This window comes from Pseudophryne corroboree, chromosome 5 (genome assembly GCF_028390025.1).
Source record: "Pseudophryne corroboree isolate aPseCor3 chromosome 5, aPseCor3.hap2, whole genome shotgun sequence".
Classification (NCBI taxonomy): domain Eukaryota; kingdom Metazoa; phylum Chordata; class Amphibia; order Anura; family Myobatrachidae; genus Pseudophryne; species Pseudophryne corroboree.
Window position 1 is genome coordinate 294,490,280 of NC_086448.1, and position 14,735 is coordinate 294,505,014.

Genomic DNA, 14,735 nt, shown 5'->3' on the forward strand with positions numbered 1-14,735 from the left:
CCCTGAAAACGGTCAGTTGACACCCAGAAACGCCCACTTCATGTCAATCACTCTACGGTCTGCAGTGCGACTGAAAAGCTTCGCTAGACCTTGTGTGAAACTACATCGCCGTTGTAAAAGTACGTAGCGCGTGCGCATTGCGCCGCATGTGCAGAAGTGCCTTTTTTTTTTTTTGCCTCATCGCTACACACCAAACGAATGCAGCTAACTATCAACTCGGAATGACCACCATTGTCAGGTGTCGAATTACAACTGCATGCAGATCCTGGGTTCCTTGGTCTCCACATTCGACATGCTGGATTATGCCCAGCTTCACTCCCGTCCTCTTTATCTGAAGGTTCTGGTCAGTTGTTGGGGCCTACCAGACTAGATATGATGGCGTCCTGTCACAACCTACAGCTGCTGAAGTATTGTTCTTGCACTAGAGATCCCGTAGCTCTCCTGGTGGACGCTCTGGTGGTGCCATGGATGTTCCCATTCATCTATGTCTTTCCTCCAATATTGATGATCTAGCGAGTGCACCAGAAGGTTGATTTGGAAGGTGGACAATGATCTTGGTGGCTCTGAATTGACCACGGCAGGTGTGGTATGCGGATCGTCTGGTTTTCTCCATCGACACTCCTCTGCGGCTGCCTCTACGGTCAGATCTTTTGTCTCGGGCTCCGTGCTTCCATCCAGATCTTGTCTGCCTCACTTTGATGGGGTCGCTCTTGAGACATCCATCCTGAGAGCAAAGGGGTTTTCCAGGAGAGTCATCCAAACCATGCTTAATGCCCGGAAGCCTCTTTTGGCAAAGGTTTATCACCGTGTTTGGCGGATTTACTTTGTGTGGTGTTCGGCCAGAGGTTTCAATCTTCGGTCCTAACCTACTCACTAATCCTCTTTTCTGCAGGCAGGTCTGGATTTGGGCCTCCTGCCCTCTTCTTTAGGGTACAGGTCTCCTCCCTGTTGTACTTTTCTAGCAGCAGATTGCAATCTTACCGGAGGTATGAACGTTTTTTTCAGGGTGTTCTCCATGCGCAGTAAGTGTTTGTTCCTCCAGTGGCTCCATAGAATCTCTCCTTGGTTGTTTGGGCTCTTCAGTCAGCTTCTTTTGAGCCTTTGGATCCAGTGGACATTCATTGGCTTAAGTGGAAGACTGTCTTCTTGCTTGCCATCGTATCGGCCCAGCACATGTCCGAATTGTGTGCCTTTATCTTGTCATTCCCACTTCCGGTCTCATATTCAGGCCGTTTGTTCTGTAGTCTGGCTTAGTTTATCTACCCGTGTGTCCGTCCACATCAACCAGGAGATTGTGGTACGGTCTTTCTGTGTTCCAGACTCTGTATTTGGTGGGGACTCTCCAGATTTATGTGGACAGGATCAGAGATTTCCGCAGGTCTTAATCTCTGTTTGTCATATATGATTTTCACAAGCGGGGCTGGCAGGCTTCTTAACAGACTTGGGCCAGGTGGCTCTGCTTGACTATCCACCACGCCTACTCTGCAGCGGAACTTCCTTTCCCTGCCATGGTGACTTCTTAATTGAATGGTCACTGGTGTGCAGACCGCCTCTTGGGGGCAGGGTTGAAGACTGCCACTCAACACTTTTATCTGCCTGCTCCCTGCTTTGAGGGTGTGTGTTGGCTTGCTCCGGGAAAATGCTGATGCAGCAGGACGCAGGTCTGCCCCCCAAACGGGGCAGGGAGCATATCATCACTTTAAAAACTAGCAAGACGTGGTGCAGCGCCCTGGTAAAACAGGCTAGCAGGAAACTCTATGGAACATACATAATAAAATAGTTAATTACTTTTTCACACTTCTGCAATTATTCTTTTTGAAGTTGAACTCTAGCCCAAAAGGAGGAGAACCACGATGTAATTCCACCCCTATGGTTCATATTAATTAAAATGCCTCTATGAATTTTCCTCTGTGTATTTACAGATATTTCTTGTTAGTGTGAGGTGACGCTTGCTGGTTTATTTGTGCTGGCAGCTCCCATTGCACGGGTGCAGGATACCATACCTGCTTCGTTAGAGTAGAGGGAACAATCTGTTTTTTTGCCATCAGATTTTAGTTTTCTAATATCACCTACACACTGGGCAATTGCCAGATTGAGGTGCCAGACGGCCGATGGACGTCCCAGCGACGGGGGAAGTGAAGTCACTCGGCCCCTTAGCCCTGCATGCTAATATGGACGAGATTGTCCATATTGGCTTGCATGTGTAAACGAGCCGGCACAAATGATGAATGAGCGCGGGGCCGCGCATCGTTCAACGTTGGTGCCTACACACTGAAAGATATGAATGATATCTTGTTCATATCTTTCAGTGTAATCGGCCAGTGTGTTAGTTTCTATATGTCTGAACAGAATGCCTTTTCTTGTGTTAATCTTTTTGGATATCCCGACTTGTACATAAAATGGCTAATTAGTGTTTTGCGAATTTCTGAATTGTTTCATCATTTAAATCTAAAGATAATTAGATTTTTTTGTCTTGTAGCATAACTTTTTTTTTTTTTTTTTTTATAATTATCATTATTTATATTATTCTATAAAGTAATTAACTGTACACTGTAATAATCATTTGGCAAAAAGTTGTTGCATGAGGTTGTACATATGACCACAGCCAGGAAATGCTTGCGTGTTTCATCCTCATCCATGTATTTGTCATGTTTTAGGGTCACACAGATGTCTTGGTAGGAGTCAAAGCAGAGATGGGAACACCAAAGATGCAGCGTCCGAGGGAAGGATATCTGGAATTCTTTGTGGACTGGTTAGTAAATTAAGCTTAGAATTCAGATCTTTTATGAAAACTTCACTCCAAAAATTCATTATGTGGACAGAAATGATTGGACTGACAGCAAATAGATCAACGAGATTTTATAGACATTAATACTTTGTAGGTCCACCGCATGCAGTGATTATTGCAGACACCCTTCTTGGCAAACTGTCCACAAGTTCCTGGACAACAGCAGACGGTATGTTCTGCCATTCAGCCTGAAGTACATTGACCAACTGCGACACTGAAGTAGGTTGAGTTGGTCTAGAACTCAATCATCGCTCAAATTTGTCCCATAGGTTCTCAATGGGGTACCAGTCCACTGTTGCCCTGGAAACATGACATCGCGCAGCCTAAGATGATCCCCTTTTCAAACTGTTAGCTCCTCCTGGCAATGCATTTAGTTAGCAAATGATCTAATCAGTGCCCATCTACTGGTTTTATACCTTCATGAACACGTGTCTGCTGCAGGAGCACACAATTTGCGCGGGGGTGTCCAATCACTTTTGTCTACATAGCGTACGCAGCAAATTTTCCAATTGTTCCAAAATCCAATACAGTTATATAATTTCAGGCGCAACTGCAAGACATTATAAACTACGCAGGTTTATTTTGAGCAAACTTAAAAGCAGTTGTGACTGAATAGTATTCATAAATAGTGTTTATTAAAATTCTATAGCTGTAACTTTCAGTACAGACACAAGCATCTGGTTATTTGCATTAATTAAAGATTAATTTATTTATTCTTATATAATGTTAAGGCAGCTCGCAATGTTTAGCCATATTCCTTTCTCAGCTGCCAGTGGTCTCTTGTCAGTTGTCTTCTCTGAATAGGTAAAAATAAATACATTCTTATTTCAAAAGCAAGGGTCATTGACGTGGGCTGTACCTGCCTTTCACTTGTGGAGTTACCCGTTTATAAGGTTCCAATGACAACAGTAACTCGATGTCTCTGACCACTCCTGTTGACGTTTCTTCACAATCTGCAGGACTCTGCTGCACACTGAGTTAGTAATTCAGTTGTAGGAGGGTGCTGCTTCACCTGAACCCGAAACCTCTTGTCTTACTGTGTAGCTGCTGCAGCAGCCATATTCTGTTTAATCTGGCTGGAGACTCCTGAAAGCTTGTTTTGGCTTGTGACTGCTGGTTATCTGGTCCTGGGCATTGAGGCACAATTCAAATCCCCTCAGCAAACAGATGATGATGGATTAAAATGTTAGCTGCTACTGTATCTTTGAGCCACCAGGAACTAAGCAGGTATAGGTATCTCACAGGAGCAGAGCAGAATATTTCATAGCATTTATGTTTTTTGCTTAAAAATAACTGTGGTAATGAATAGCTACATCTATGCAGCATGCTGAAGTGATGATAAAACTAGCCCTGTGCCCCTCTAATCAATATAGGATAATCCATTTACATATCAGAAAAGAGAAGTCTGAGTTATGCTTTACGTGCCACATAATACTCAATGCAGGGAGATGAACTTATCACACCATCATGCTCTGGTTCCAGTTGAACACCGACTTTCTCTGTCACCACTTTGACTGACTTTTTTTTTTTTTTTTTTAGTAGCCCCGTGGTGATATGCTTTCAGCTGATTCTTGGTTTTACTGGAGTTTTTGGGGTTTTATTTTGCTTTTTATTTATTTATTTTTTATTTTTTTATTTTTATTGATGGATACACACTAAACAAGTTGCAAACAATGCAATGATTTTTCTTGAACTCCTGGACAAACGCTATAGTGCATACACACTGTGCAATCTTACAAAAGATATCGTCAGTGGCCACATCCAGGAGTATGCTGTCATTGACAATATCCTCCGATTGAACTGCATGTATGGAAGATCTGAGGATGCGACGGACGACACAGCGGGAGTGCGCATAGTGCGTATACACTTGACAATTTGAACGATTTGTCATTCCGATGCATCGGATTCACCCATATCTACTGTGTACTGGCCTGATGATTAAAATACGTGCCAAGTTTCAAAGCGTAAAATATGCAGGGAAGTATTCCCTCTCTGTAAAATCTTACCATTGTGTTAGAAGACAAGTCACACGTCCCCTCAGCAATGCAGAAAATAGAACAGCATGGTGTTTGCCTTGCCTTCTGTCCTGACCCATTCAGGTTTTAATACCGTAATAAGAGACCGTGACTATTTCTATAAAACATTTAAAACAATATTTTTGTTTTGCCCCCCAAACAACCATACCATAACCATAAATAGACATACTTTTTTCTTTACCTAAATACTGTTATACTGTATGTACGTTGTGTTGTTTTTTAATATATATCTATAAATCCTTCCAACTTGAGGTGTTAAGTGTTGGTGGTGGATTCTTCTTTAAAGAAAGAAGGTTAAAACAAAATATTTAGTCTGTCTCCCATGTAAAACTATAAGATTATTGCAAAGATGATAAATTGCTAACCTTTATTACAATTTGTTGATGGTGAGATTCTGGAATAGTTTGTAATGCAGTAAGCCTGAAAGCAGTCACCGTCTTTGCCACAAGCTTTAGCTTTCCCTGGGGCTTGCATGTCTGTGTACTGTGCTGTTTAGCCAGCTGGCTGATAAATATAGCTTTCCCTCATCTAATTTAACTTAAGTGATTGTGTACTATTATTTACATCCGCTAATTATGATACTTTACATTAGCAAATGTGCACAATATATGACCAGGCTCATCACAGTGAATGCCTACAACGGCAATAACGGTTACGTGCAGGAAGATCTCTTGTGGATCCCGGTTAGCCAGACATATTGATCTGGTAGGAGCCATTTATAATCTTGTTATAACTTTGGGGGGGTCTCATGCAAGTGGTCGTCTCTGGGTTTTACAAAACCTAGATCAGCTTTGCAACAATGCTCACTATTGTTGGTATTGGAGATTAACATTTCTCTATTGGAAATTTAAAAAAAAGCAAAAAAACCCCAACTTTATTGGGATAAATGTTCCTAATTGCGGGTTTCATCAACTGTTTCTTTTGGACTGGCAGGCAATGTATAAACGTATTCTGTGTTTGCCATTTCCTGATCCTCCCTTCATTGTGAAACCATAGAAACTGAAGTCCATTGTGCCTGGCAATGTGTTTTCATTCCCGCAGTATAGACCATCCATACACACTACTTTTTTTAACTGGCTAGACTGGTATTTTGCAATTGACATCTGCCATGCTCCCACATGTGATCAAGTGCATGGAGTTGTGGAATCTAATGACTATTTTTGGGTGTGAGCTTATGAGGTCACCAGTTACTGTGCCTAAATCATGTTGGCCCTCTTCTCATTGGTATGTTTCTGACCACAAAAGACTGCTGATGGCTATATTGGAGTTGGCTTGTGATAATGGCATGTGGTAAAGTCCCACCTGCGTTGATATTCCCAATATTCATGTTGCAACTCTGTCCACAACATTATTATCATGATCAAAGACTCTTAGCTCTTTTGTCGTGCATACAAACATTCCCTTTGTATATACCTATCTTATAAATACACAAACATCTCTTGGTGTCCACCTACCTGCACATTAGTATACACATTTTATTATGGCCTGTATACAGTACCCATATTCCATATGCCTAGACACTTTAGGGGCCTGAATAAACATAATGGTATATTTGTTAAAAGACCGCAACTGTGCAAATAATAAAGCCAAACTAAACAGATTAAACGGATTTGTAAGTAATTTAATTTTAGTTTTTTTTGGTTTTTTTTGGTGTTTTTAATACAATAATGTAGTCTTTAGTCTACTATGCTTACAAAAAGGATCCATATCCACTTTTAAAAATGTAAAACTCCCTGTATTGTAGCTATTAGGATGTTTTAGTATAGTTATGAAAGTCTAGAATACTGTACCAGTCATTAATAAGTTAAGGTGTGTACACATGGTGAGATTCGAGCTAACCTCAATTCTCACTGTGCGATAGGGACTAGGTCGGTATCGCAAGCATATAATGACCGTGCTTGTGATACTGACTATGTACGATTTTGGCTAAGTGTCAATTTTGACTGTACTTTTATACTAGAGAGTCAAAATTGACTTGCCTGCACAGTCTATCTAGGCTTGCGATACCGACCCCGCGGAACCGCGCATCTGTATCGCATCGGGATCGCAAGCTGACTTTGACCTTTGCGATCTACACTATTCTTGCGATTTCGACTATATAGTCAAAATCGAAACAGAAAATCTTACCGTGTGTGCACACCTTTACAGTAATTGATTCTAGAGCTCATTGACCCTAAAACTAGGAAGTCTGTGATGAATTTGCCGCCTTGATTTTCTTCGTAACAACTGTGTGATAACATTTAAAAATCAAAGGGCTACATCATACACTTGATGTAGCAGATGCAAGTGGGTTGCAGGATGAATTCAATATGTTTGCAGCAATATTTAATGTTTACCGTAGCACTCATGTCTCGCTTTATTAGTATTGTCTTTGATATCCTGACATCTTGCTTTAGCAGTTCCATCTGGAAAGGCTGACAAATACTTTGAAAAATAAGCTGTATGTCTTAGTATATTCATTATTGAATAAAGTTTCCTCATTTGAAACTAGGTACCCTTAAATTTTAATTTTTTTACAGAAGAATTCCCCTTTTAATATTAAAAGGTATATGCATTACATTACACTGAGGTGTGTATACGGGGTGCAGTCAGGATCCCGGCGGCTGAAATTTCGATGGTCAGAATGCCAACAGTGGCACCCAGACGATCAGAACATTAGGTTCTGGGTTAGAGTTACGCTCTAGGGGTAGGGGTAGGCTGCGGGAGTGGACGTTAGTGATAAGCTGCTGGAGGGAAGGGGGGCGTTAGTTGGGGGGAGGGCGTTGGAGTTAGGCTGCGGGAGGGGACAGCTGCGGATAGACTGTGGGAGGGATGTGTTGCGGTAAAAATGCTCACCGGGATCCATTGGGGAATTGAATGTCTGGATGATGCTGTCTGCATTCTGACGGTTGGGAGTACAGCTGCCGGAATATCGATACCATCCTGTGTATCCAGACTCCTTGTAGCCATTGTTGGACTTAAACATTTCCAGTTTCAAATTATTGAAAAACATCTCCACTGTACTTTTTTTGATCTTAGGGAGTTGTTCAGTGTTAGCAAACTTAAAAAGTTAGCATTTGGGCAAAACCATGCTGCACTGCAGGTGGGGCAGATGTAACATGTGCAAAAAGATTTGGGTGGGGTGTGTTCAAACGGAAATATAAAGTGCAGTGTAAAAATAAAGCAGCCCATATTTCTCTAGCATCCATAAGGGATATTGGGTACACATTATTACGATGGGGTGTGGACGGGGTCCAAAGGAGCCAGTGCACTTTAAATTTCTTCCACTGGGTTTACTGGCTCCTCCCCTCTATGCCCCTTCCCGCAGGCAGCTTCTGAGGGGTTGGTTGTTCAGCGGGGCACTGCGCCTTGACTGTCGCAACCACAGCAAGCCGCACACAACTAACACTGCCTGAAGGTGATCGTCGGTGGTGAGTACACACCGGGGACCCTGCTAGGGGGTCCACCGGTTCTTGGTGCGGGTGAGGCATGCTGGTCCCTCCTGGGGGGGGACCCGCTATAGCCCCTGCGTGAGACTGGCTTGCAATGGCTGTATCAAACATTCATGTAAGGCTACAGCGTAGTTAGGAGACGGGGCCAGTATAAATATAACTGTGTAACTCCGGCGCCATTTATGGGGGGCGGAGCTACATCAGAGCGGGCTCAGCTGCATTTTGGCGCCTTCCTCTGCATAAGCAGCAGCCTCACAGCTCCTCTGGACTGTCACACGCTGGATCACTGGTACAGGGTGTTAATTAGGGGGAGAGCCGCTAATTGTGCACAGATATTATTCCTCTGAGGGAATGACATTGTATAAGCAGTTCTTACTGTTATGTAAAAATGCTGACAGCCTCACTGGGGCTCTGCAGCGTTGGGTGTGCTGGGTCCTCTCTTTCTCTGCGTCTCCTCTCACATGCAATAGGGCAGGCTTGCATTGTAACCAGTCTGTGTTGTATGTGGGTTGTGTTTTCATTATGGTAAAACAAAAGTTGTGCAGTGTATGTAATGCCAGATTCTCCCCTCTTTCATCTGGCTCCATATCATGTGAGCAGTGTAGTCAGTCCTCACAAAATGCTGAGGACAATGAGGGGGGAGAGTCACGAGCCCTCCTGGCTAGGGACTATCAAAATTGTGATGTCTGATATGTAATATCAGCTCACTGCAAATGCCAACAAAACACACGAACTGCAAAAAGCAGTAGCAGATCTAGCTGCCAGGGCTGATGTTCCCCATTCTGCAATCCCCCCCCCCCCCCTCCCCCCCCCTTCCCCCCCCTCTCTACTGCAGGTCCACATACACGTGCTTTACCTGCACTTTTATCAGATTCTGATGATGTTATACAGGATGATGGGGACAATGTGGATCCCATAGTGGGGATTCCACTCATACACAGGGTATTGAACCGCTCATTTTAGCTATAAGGGATGTGCTAAAGCTCCCCCTAGTGGACACTGCAAATCAGCAGTTGTTTTTCCTCCCTCAAGATAAACTGACTGTCACATTTCCTGATTCTGAGGAATTAGATGATTTATTTAAACTAGCCTGGAAGATTCCAGATAAAAAAATATCAGGTGTCAAACTATCTACATTGCTGCAGGGATATCTCAAAGACCGGTCATTACAGGTTGCTGGATGACGCATGCAATTCACACCTGGGCTACTCAAATTCAGGAGGGTCTCAGGTGACATGACCCTAGTTAATATGGTGGCTTTACTAAAACACATTCAGGACACGGCAAGAGTCCTCTGTGACTTCCTAAAAGAGATTGGCAATATTAATACTAGAACCACTGCTATGGCTGTGTCAGCACGCAGAGCCATATGGTTGCGTCAGTGGATTGCAGACGCTGACTCCAAACGTAATGTGGAATCTCTTCCCTTTACAGGTGAATGGCTCTTCGGAGGCGAATTGGGCGCATGGATTTCCAAAGCTACTGCTGGGAAATCCGCTTTTCTTCTCTCGGGGGCTCCGCCCGCTAGAATTACCTACCCAGGACCGTCTACTCAGTCCTTTTGGTCCACCAGAATTCGATCTAGGGCCAGAGATGCATCAAATCCAGCTAGAGGCACCAGGGGAAAACCTAAGAAACCAGCCGTTGCCGGCTCTCAAGAACAAAGCACCAATTCAGCTTCCACAAAGACATCAGCATTATGGTGCCCGCCCACCCCGGGAGGATCTCGAGGTGGGAGCCCGGTTATGTCACTTCAGGCACATTTGGGAAAGTTCCTGTGAGGACGCCTGGGTAAGGGACCTTATTTCTCAGGGTTACAAGCTGGAGTTCGATGGTGCTCCTCCCCCTCCCCAACGATTTTTCAAATCAAGCTTACCAGCTTTGGAAAATATGTGTTGGTCCAGTCCCAAGTCATTGTTCCAGTACCCCTGCAACAGCAAGGACAAGGCTATTACTCCAGTCTGTTTGTTGTGTCAAAACCGGATGGGTCTGTGAGGCCAATTTTGAATCTGAAGTCCTTCAATCCTTACCTAAGGGTTTTCAAATTCAAGATGGAATCTTTGCGAGCGGTGATCGCAGGCCTGGAACAACAGGAATTCCTCGTGTCCCTGGATATCAAGGACGCCTACTTATATATCCCAATTTGGCCTCCTCATCAGGCCTATCTGAGGTTCCCTTGCTGAACGATCACTACCAGTTCCAGGCGTTACCCTTTGCCATATCTACAGCTCCAAGGGTATTCACGAAGGTGATGGCGGAAATGATGTTCCAGGTCTAGGGGGTCAACATGGTCCCTTACCTGGAAAATTTCCTGATAAACGCGAGTTCCAGGGAGCTACTATTGCTCCATATAGATCGCATAATACACTTTCTGTCACACCACTGATGGAGCCTCAATTTACAGAAGTCCCACCTGGAGCCATCTGTGCTGCTCCCGTTTGTGAGAATCCTCCAGGAAATGGTTTGCATGGTTCTCCGACCGACTCGAGTTTCCATTTATCTTTGCATAAGATTGTTGGGAAAGATGGTAGCCTCGTTCGAGGCCATCCAGTATGGACGGTTCCATGCCAGACCCTTTCAACTGGACGTCCTGAACAAGTGGTCCGGTTCCCATCTTCAGATGCACCCGATGATTCAACTGTCACCCCGGGTCAGGATTTCACTCCTGTGGTGGCTGCAGTCTTCCAATCTCCAGGAAGGTCGACGCTTCGGCATTCAGGATTGGATTCTCCTCACGATGCGAGTCTGAGAGGATGGGGGGCTGTCACCCAAGTGGTGCAGTTCCAGGGCAGGTGGTCTGCCCAAGAGGCCCTTCTTCCTTCCGATCAACATTCTGGAACTTCGGTGTATCTACAATGCCCTGATTCAGGCCTCCCTTCTGCTCTGGGATCAATTAATCCAGGTACAGTCGGACAACGTCACGGCTGTGGCGTACATGAATCGACAAGGAGGGACAAAAAGCAGAGCCTGCATGTGAAGAAGTATCAAAAATACTCCTCTGGGCGGAAAGAAATGCACTAGCGCTGTCCGAAATCTTCATTCCAGGAGTGGCCAATTGGGAAGCGGACTTCCTGAGTCGCCACGATCTCCACCCAGGGGAGTGTGGGCCTACATCCCTAAGTGTTTCAACAGATCATCAACATGATGGCGTCTCGCCTCAACAAGAAATTTCACTCCTATTGCTCGTGAACCAGAGACCCTCAGGCGTGCGCAGTGGATCAGTCCCTGCCCCAGTGCAGCTTACAATCTATATTACCTATCGCACGTATACACACACACACACACACACACACACACACACACACACACACACACACACACACACACACACACTAGGGTTAATGTTTGTTGGGAGCCAATTAACCTACCAGTATATTTTTAGATTGCTGGAGGAAACCGGAGTACGCGGAGGAAACCCCCGCAAGAACGGTGAGAATATACAAACTCCGCACAGTTAGGGCCTCATGGGAATCGAACACATGACCTCCGTACTGTGAGGTAGTAATGCTAACCATTACACCATCCGTACTGCTTGCCCCGGAGACCGTGGTACACGGATCTTCTGGACATGGCCGTCGAAGACCCTTCGCCTCTACCACTCAGAAGGGATCTTCTTCAACAAGACCCGTTGATCTACCCGGACCTACGGCGGTTTCGTTTGACGGCATGGAAGTTGAGCAGAACATCCTAGCTCACAAAGAACTTTCCAAAAAGGTAATTGCCACTACGGTGCAGCCAGGAAACCTGTGACGTCAAAACACTATCATAATATCTGACGGAGATGCATCTCCTGGTGCGAGGAACGCACATATCCATCTGTCGATTTTCACTTGGGAAGATTCCTTCGTTTCCTGCAGGCTGGAGTGTGTATCAAGGCTTACGTGTGGGATCCATTAAGGGTCAAATTTCGGATTTTTCAATCTTATTCCAAAAGAAGTTGGCTATACTGCCTGAAGTTAAGACCCTCTTGTAAGGAGTGCTTCACATCCAACCTCCGTTTGTGCCGCCTATGGCTCCTTGGGATTTGGATGTGGTATTATGATTTCTACAGTCCTCCTGGTTTGAACCTCTGATGACGGTAGAAAACAAGTACCTCACGTGGAAGACTGTGATGTTGCTGGCCCTGTCTTCTGCTAGACATGTCTCAGAATTGGGGGCCCTATCGTATAAAAGTCCGTATTTGGTCTTTTATGAAGACAGAGCGGAGCTCCGGACTAGACAGCAGTTCCTGCCGAAGAGTGTTTCCGGGCTTCATCTGAATCAACCTATTGTGATTCCGTCCTGTTCTGACGCTTCTGCTCCTCCGGAGGCATTGGATGCCGTGTGTGCCTTGAAGATCTATGTCAAGCGTACAGCTCAGATCAGAAAGACGGATTCCTTGTTTGTGCTCTGTGATGCGCAGAAGAATGGTTACCTTGCTTCATAGCAGTCCATTGTTCGTTGAATTCGACTTACTATCCAACAGGCCTATGTGTCGGCAGCCTTGCCTGTTCCTAAGTCTCTAAAGGCCCACTCTACTAGATCGGTGGGCTCTTCCTGGGCAGCTGGTTGGGCAGGCGGTGCTGCAGATGTCTCCGCACGTTCCTGACCGGTCTGGAAGCTGTGGGACATCCCCATTGTACTAATGTGTCCCCAATATCCCTTATAGATGCTAGAGAAAATAGAATTTTAAAATAACTACTGGTAAATCCTTTTCTCTAACGTCCTAGAGGATGCTGGGGACTCCGTAAGGACCATGGGGAATAGACGGGCTCCGCAGGAGATGGGGCACTCTAAGAAAGCTTTGGATTCTGGGTGTGCACTGGCTCCTCCCTCTATGTCCCTCCTCCAGACCTCAGTTTTACACTGTGCCCAGAGGATGAAGGGCGCACTGCACGGAGCTCTTTTGAGTTCTTTGCTACAGAAAGCATTTTTGTTTGGATTTTTACTTTTTCACAGGGAGCACTGCTGGCAACAGGCTCCCTGCATCGAGGGACTGAGGAGAGAGGGGCAGACCTACTTAACTGATAGGATCTGCTTCCTCGGCTACTGGACACCATTAGCTTCAGAGGGGGTGAACACAGGTTGGTCCTGGGCGTCCACCCCCGGAGCCACGCCGCCGTTCTCCTCACAGAGCCAGAAGAACAGAAGCAAGAAGACGTCTCAGGCGGCAGAAGCCTTCAGCTTCACAGAGGTAACGCACAGCACTGCAGCTGTGCGTCATTGCTCCACATCACCTCACACACTCCGGTCACTGTATGGGTGCAGGGCGCAGGGGGGGGGGCGCCCTGGGCAGCAATAATAACACCTCTTAGATGGCAAATGGGTATATACATGTACAGCTGGGCACTGTACATGTATATAATTGAGCCCCCGCCATTTTACACGATTTTGAGCGGGACAGAAGCCCGCCGCCGAGGGGGCGGGGCTTCTCCCTCAGCACTCACCAGCGCCATTTCTCTCTCCACAGAACGCTGAGAGGAAGCTCCCCGGACTTTCCCCTGCTTACACACGGTGAAGGGAGTTTAAAAAGAGAGGGGGGGGGGGGCACATAATTGGCGGATAAAGTATAATACAGCGCTGCTGGGGAAAAGCATTCTGTGTTGGTCTCCAGGTTGTTGCGCTGGGGTGTGTGCTGGCATACTCTCTCTCTGTCTCTCCAAAGGGCCTTTCAGGGGATACTGTCTTCAGAAAAAGTTTCCCTGGGTGTGTGCAGTGTGTCGGTACGTGTGTGTCGACATGTTTGATGAGGAAGGCTCGCTTAATGTGGAGGGGGAGTGCTTGAATGTCAGGTCGCCGTCGGCAACGCCGACACCGGACTGGGTGGATATGCTGAATGTCTTGAATGCAAATGTAAATCTCCTGCATAAAAGATTAGACAAGGCTGAATCTAGGGATCAATCAGGTAGCCAGTCCGTGCCTGTCCCTGTGGTGCCAGGACCTTCAGGGTCTCAAAAGCGCGCCATATCCCAGGTCGCTGACACAGATTCCGACACAGATACTGACTCTAGTGTCGACTATGAGGATGCAAAATTGCAGCCGAAGGTGGAAAAATGTATTAGGTACATGATTATGGCCATAAAAGAGGTTTTGCCTATCACGGAGGAACCCCCTGTCCCTGACACGAGGGTTCACATGTATAAAGGGAAAAAGCCTGGGGTCACGTTTCCGTCCTCATTTGAGCTAAGCGAATTATGCGAAAAGGCTTGGGAATCTCCGGATAGGAGACTCCCATGTTCCCAAAAGGATTCTTATGGCGTATCCTTTTCCACAGAAGGATCGGATACGATGGGAATCTGCGCCTAAAGTAGAAAAGGCGCTGACACGCTTATCCAAGAAGGTGGCACTGCCTTCTCCGGATACTGCTTCCCTCAAGGATCCTGCTGATCGCAAGCAGGAAATTACCATGAAGCACATTTACACACATTCAGGAACTATAGTTATGCCGGCCATGGCGTCGGCCTGGGTTTGTAGTGCTGTCATGGCATGGGCAGACTCCTT

General features: G+C 45.7%; 1 protein-coding gene across 2 annotated transcripts in view; it reads left to right on the forward strand.

Annotated features, from left to right (window-relative positions):
- Window positions 1-14,735, forward strand: part of EXOSC7 (exosome component 7) — a 111,834-nt gene that overhangs the window by 28,956 nt on the left and 68,143 nt on the right. For both annotated transcript variants that reach the window (XM_063922415.1, XM_063922417.1), the window contains one exon: window positions 2,658-2,752. In XM_063922415.1, coding sequence (XP_063778485.1) covers window positions 2,658-2,752 — 95 coding nt within the window. The remainder of the gene's footprint in view (window positions 1-2,657; window positions 2,753-14,735) is intronic.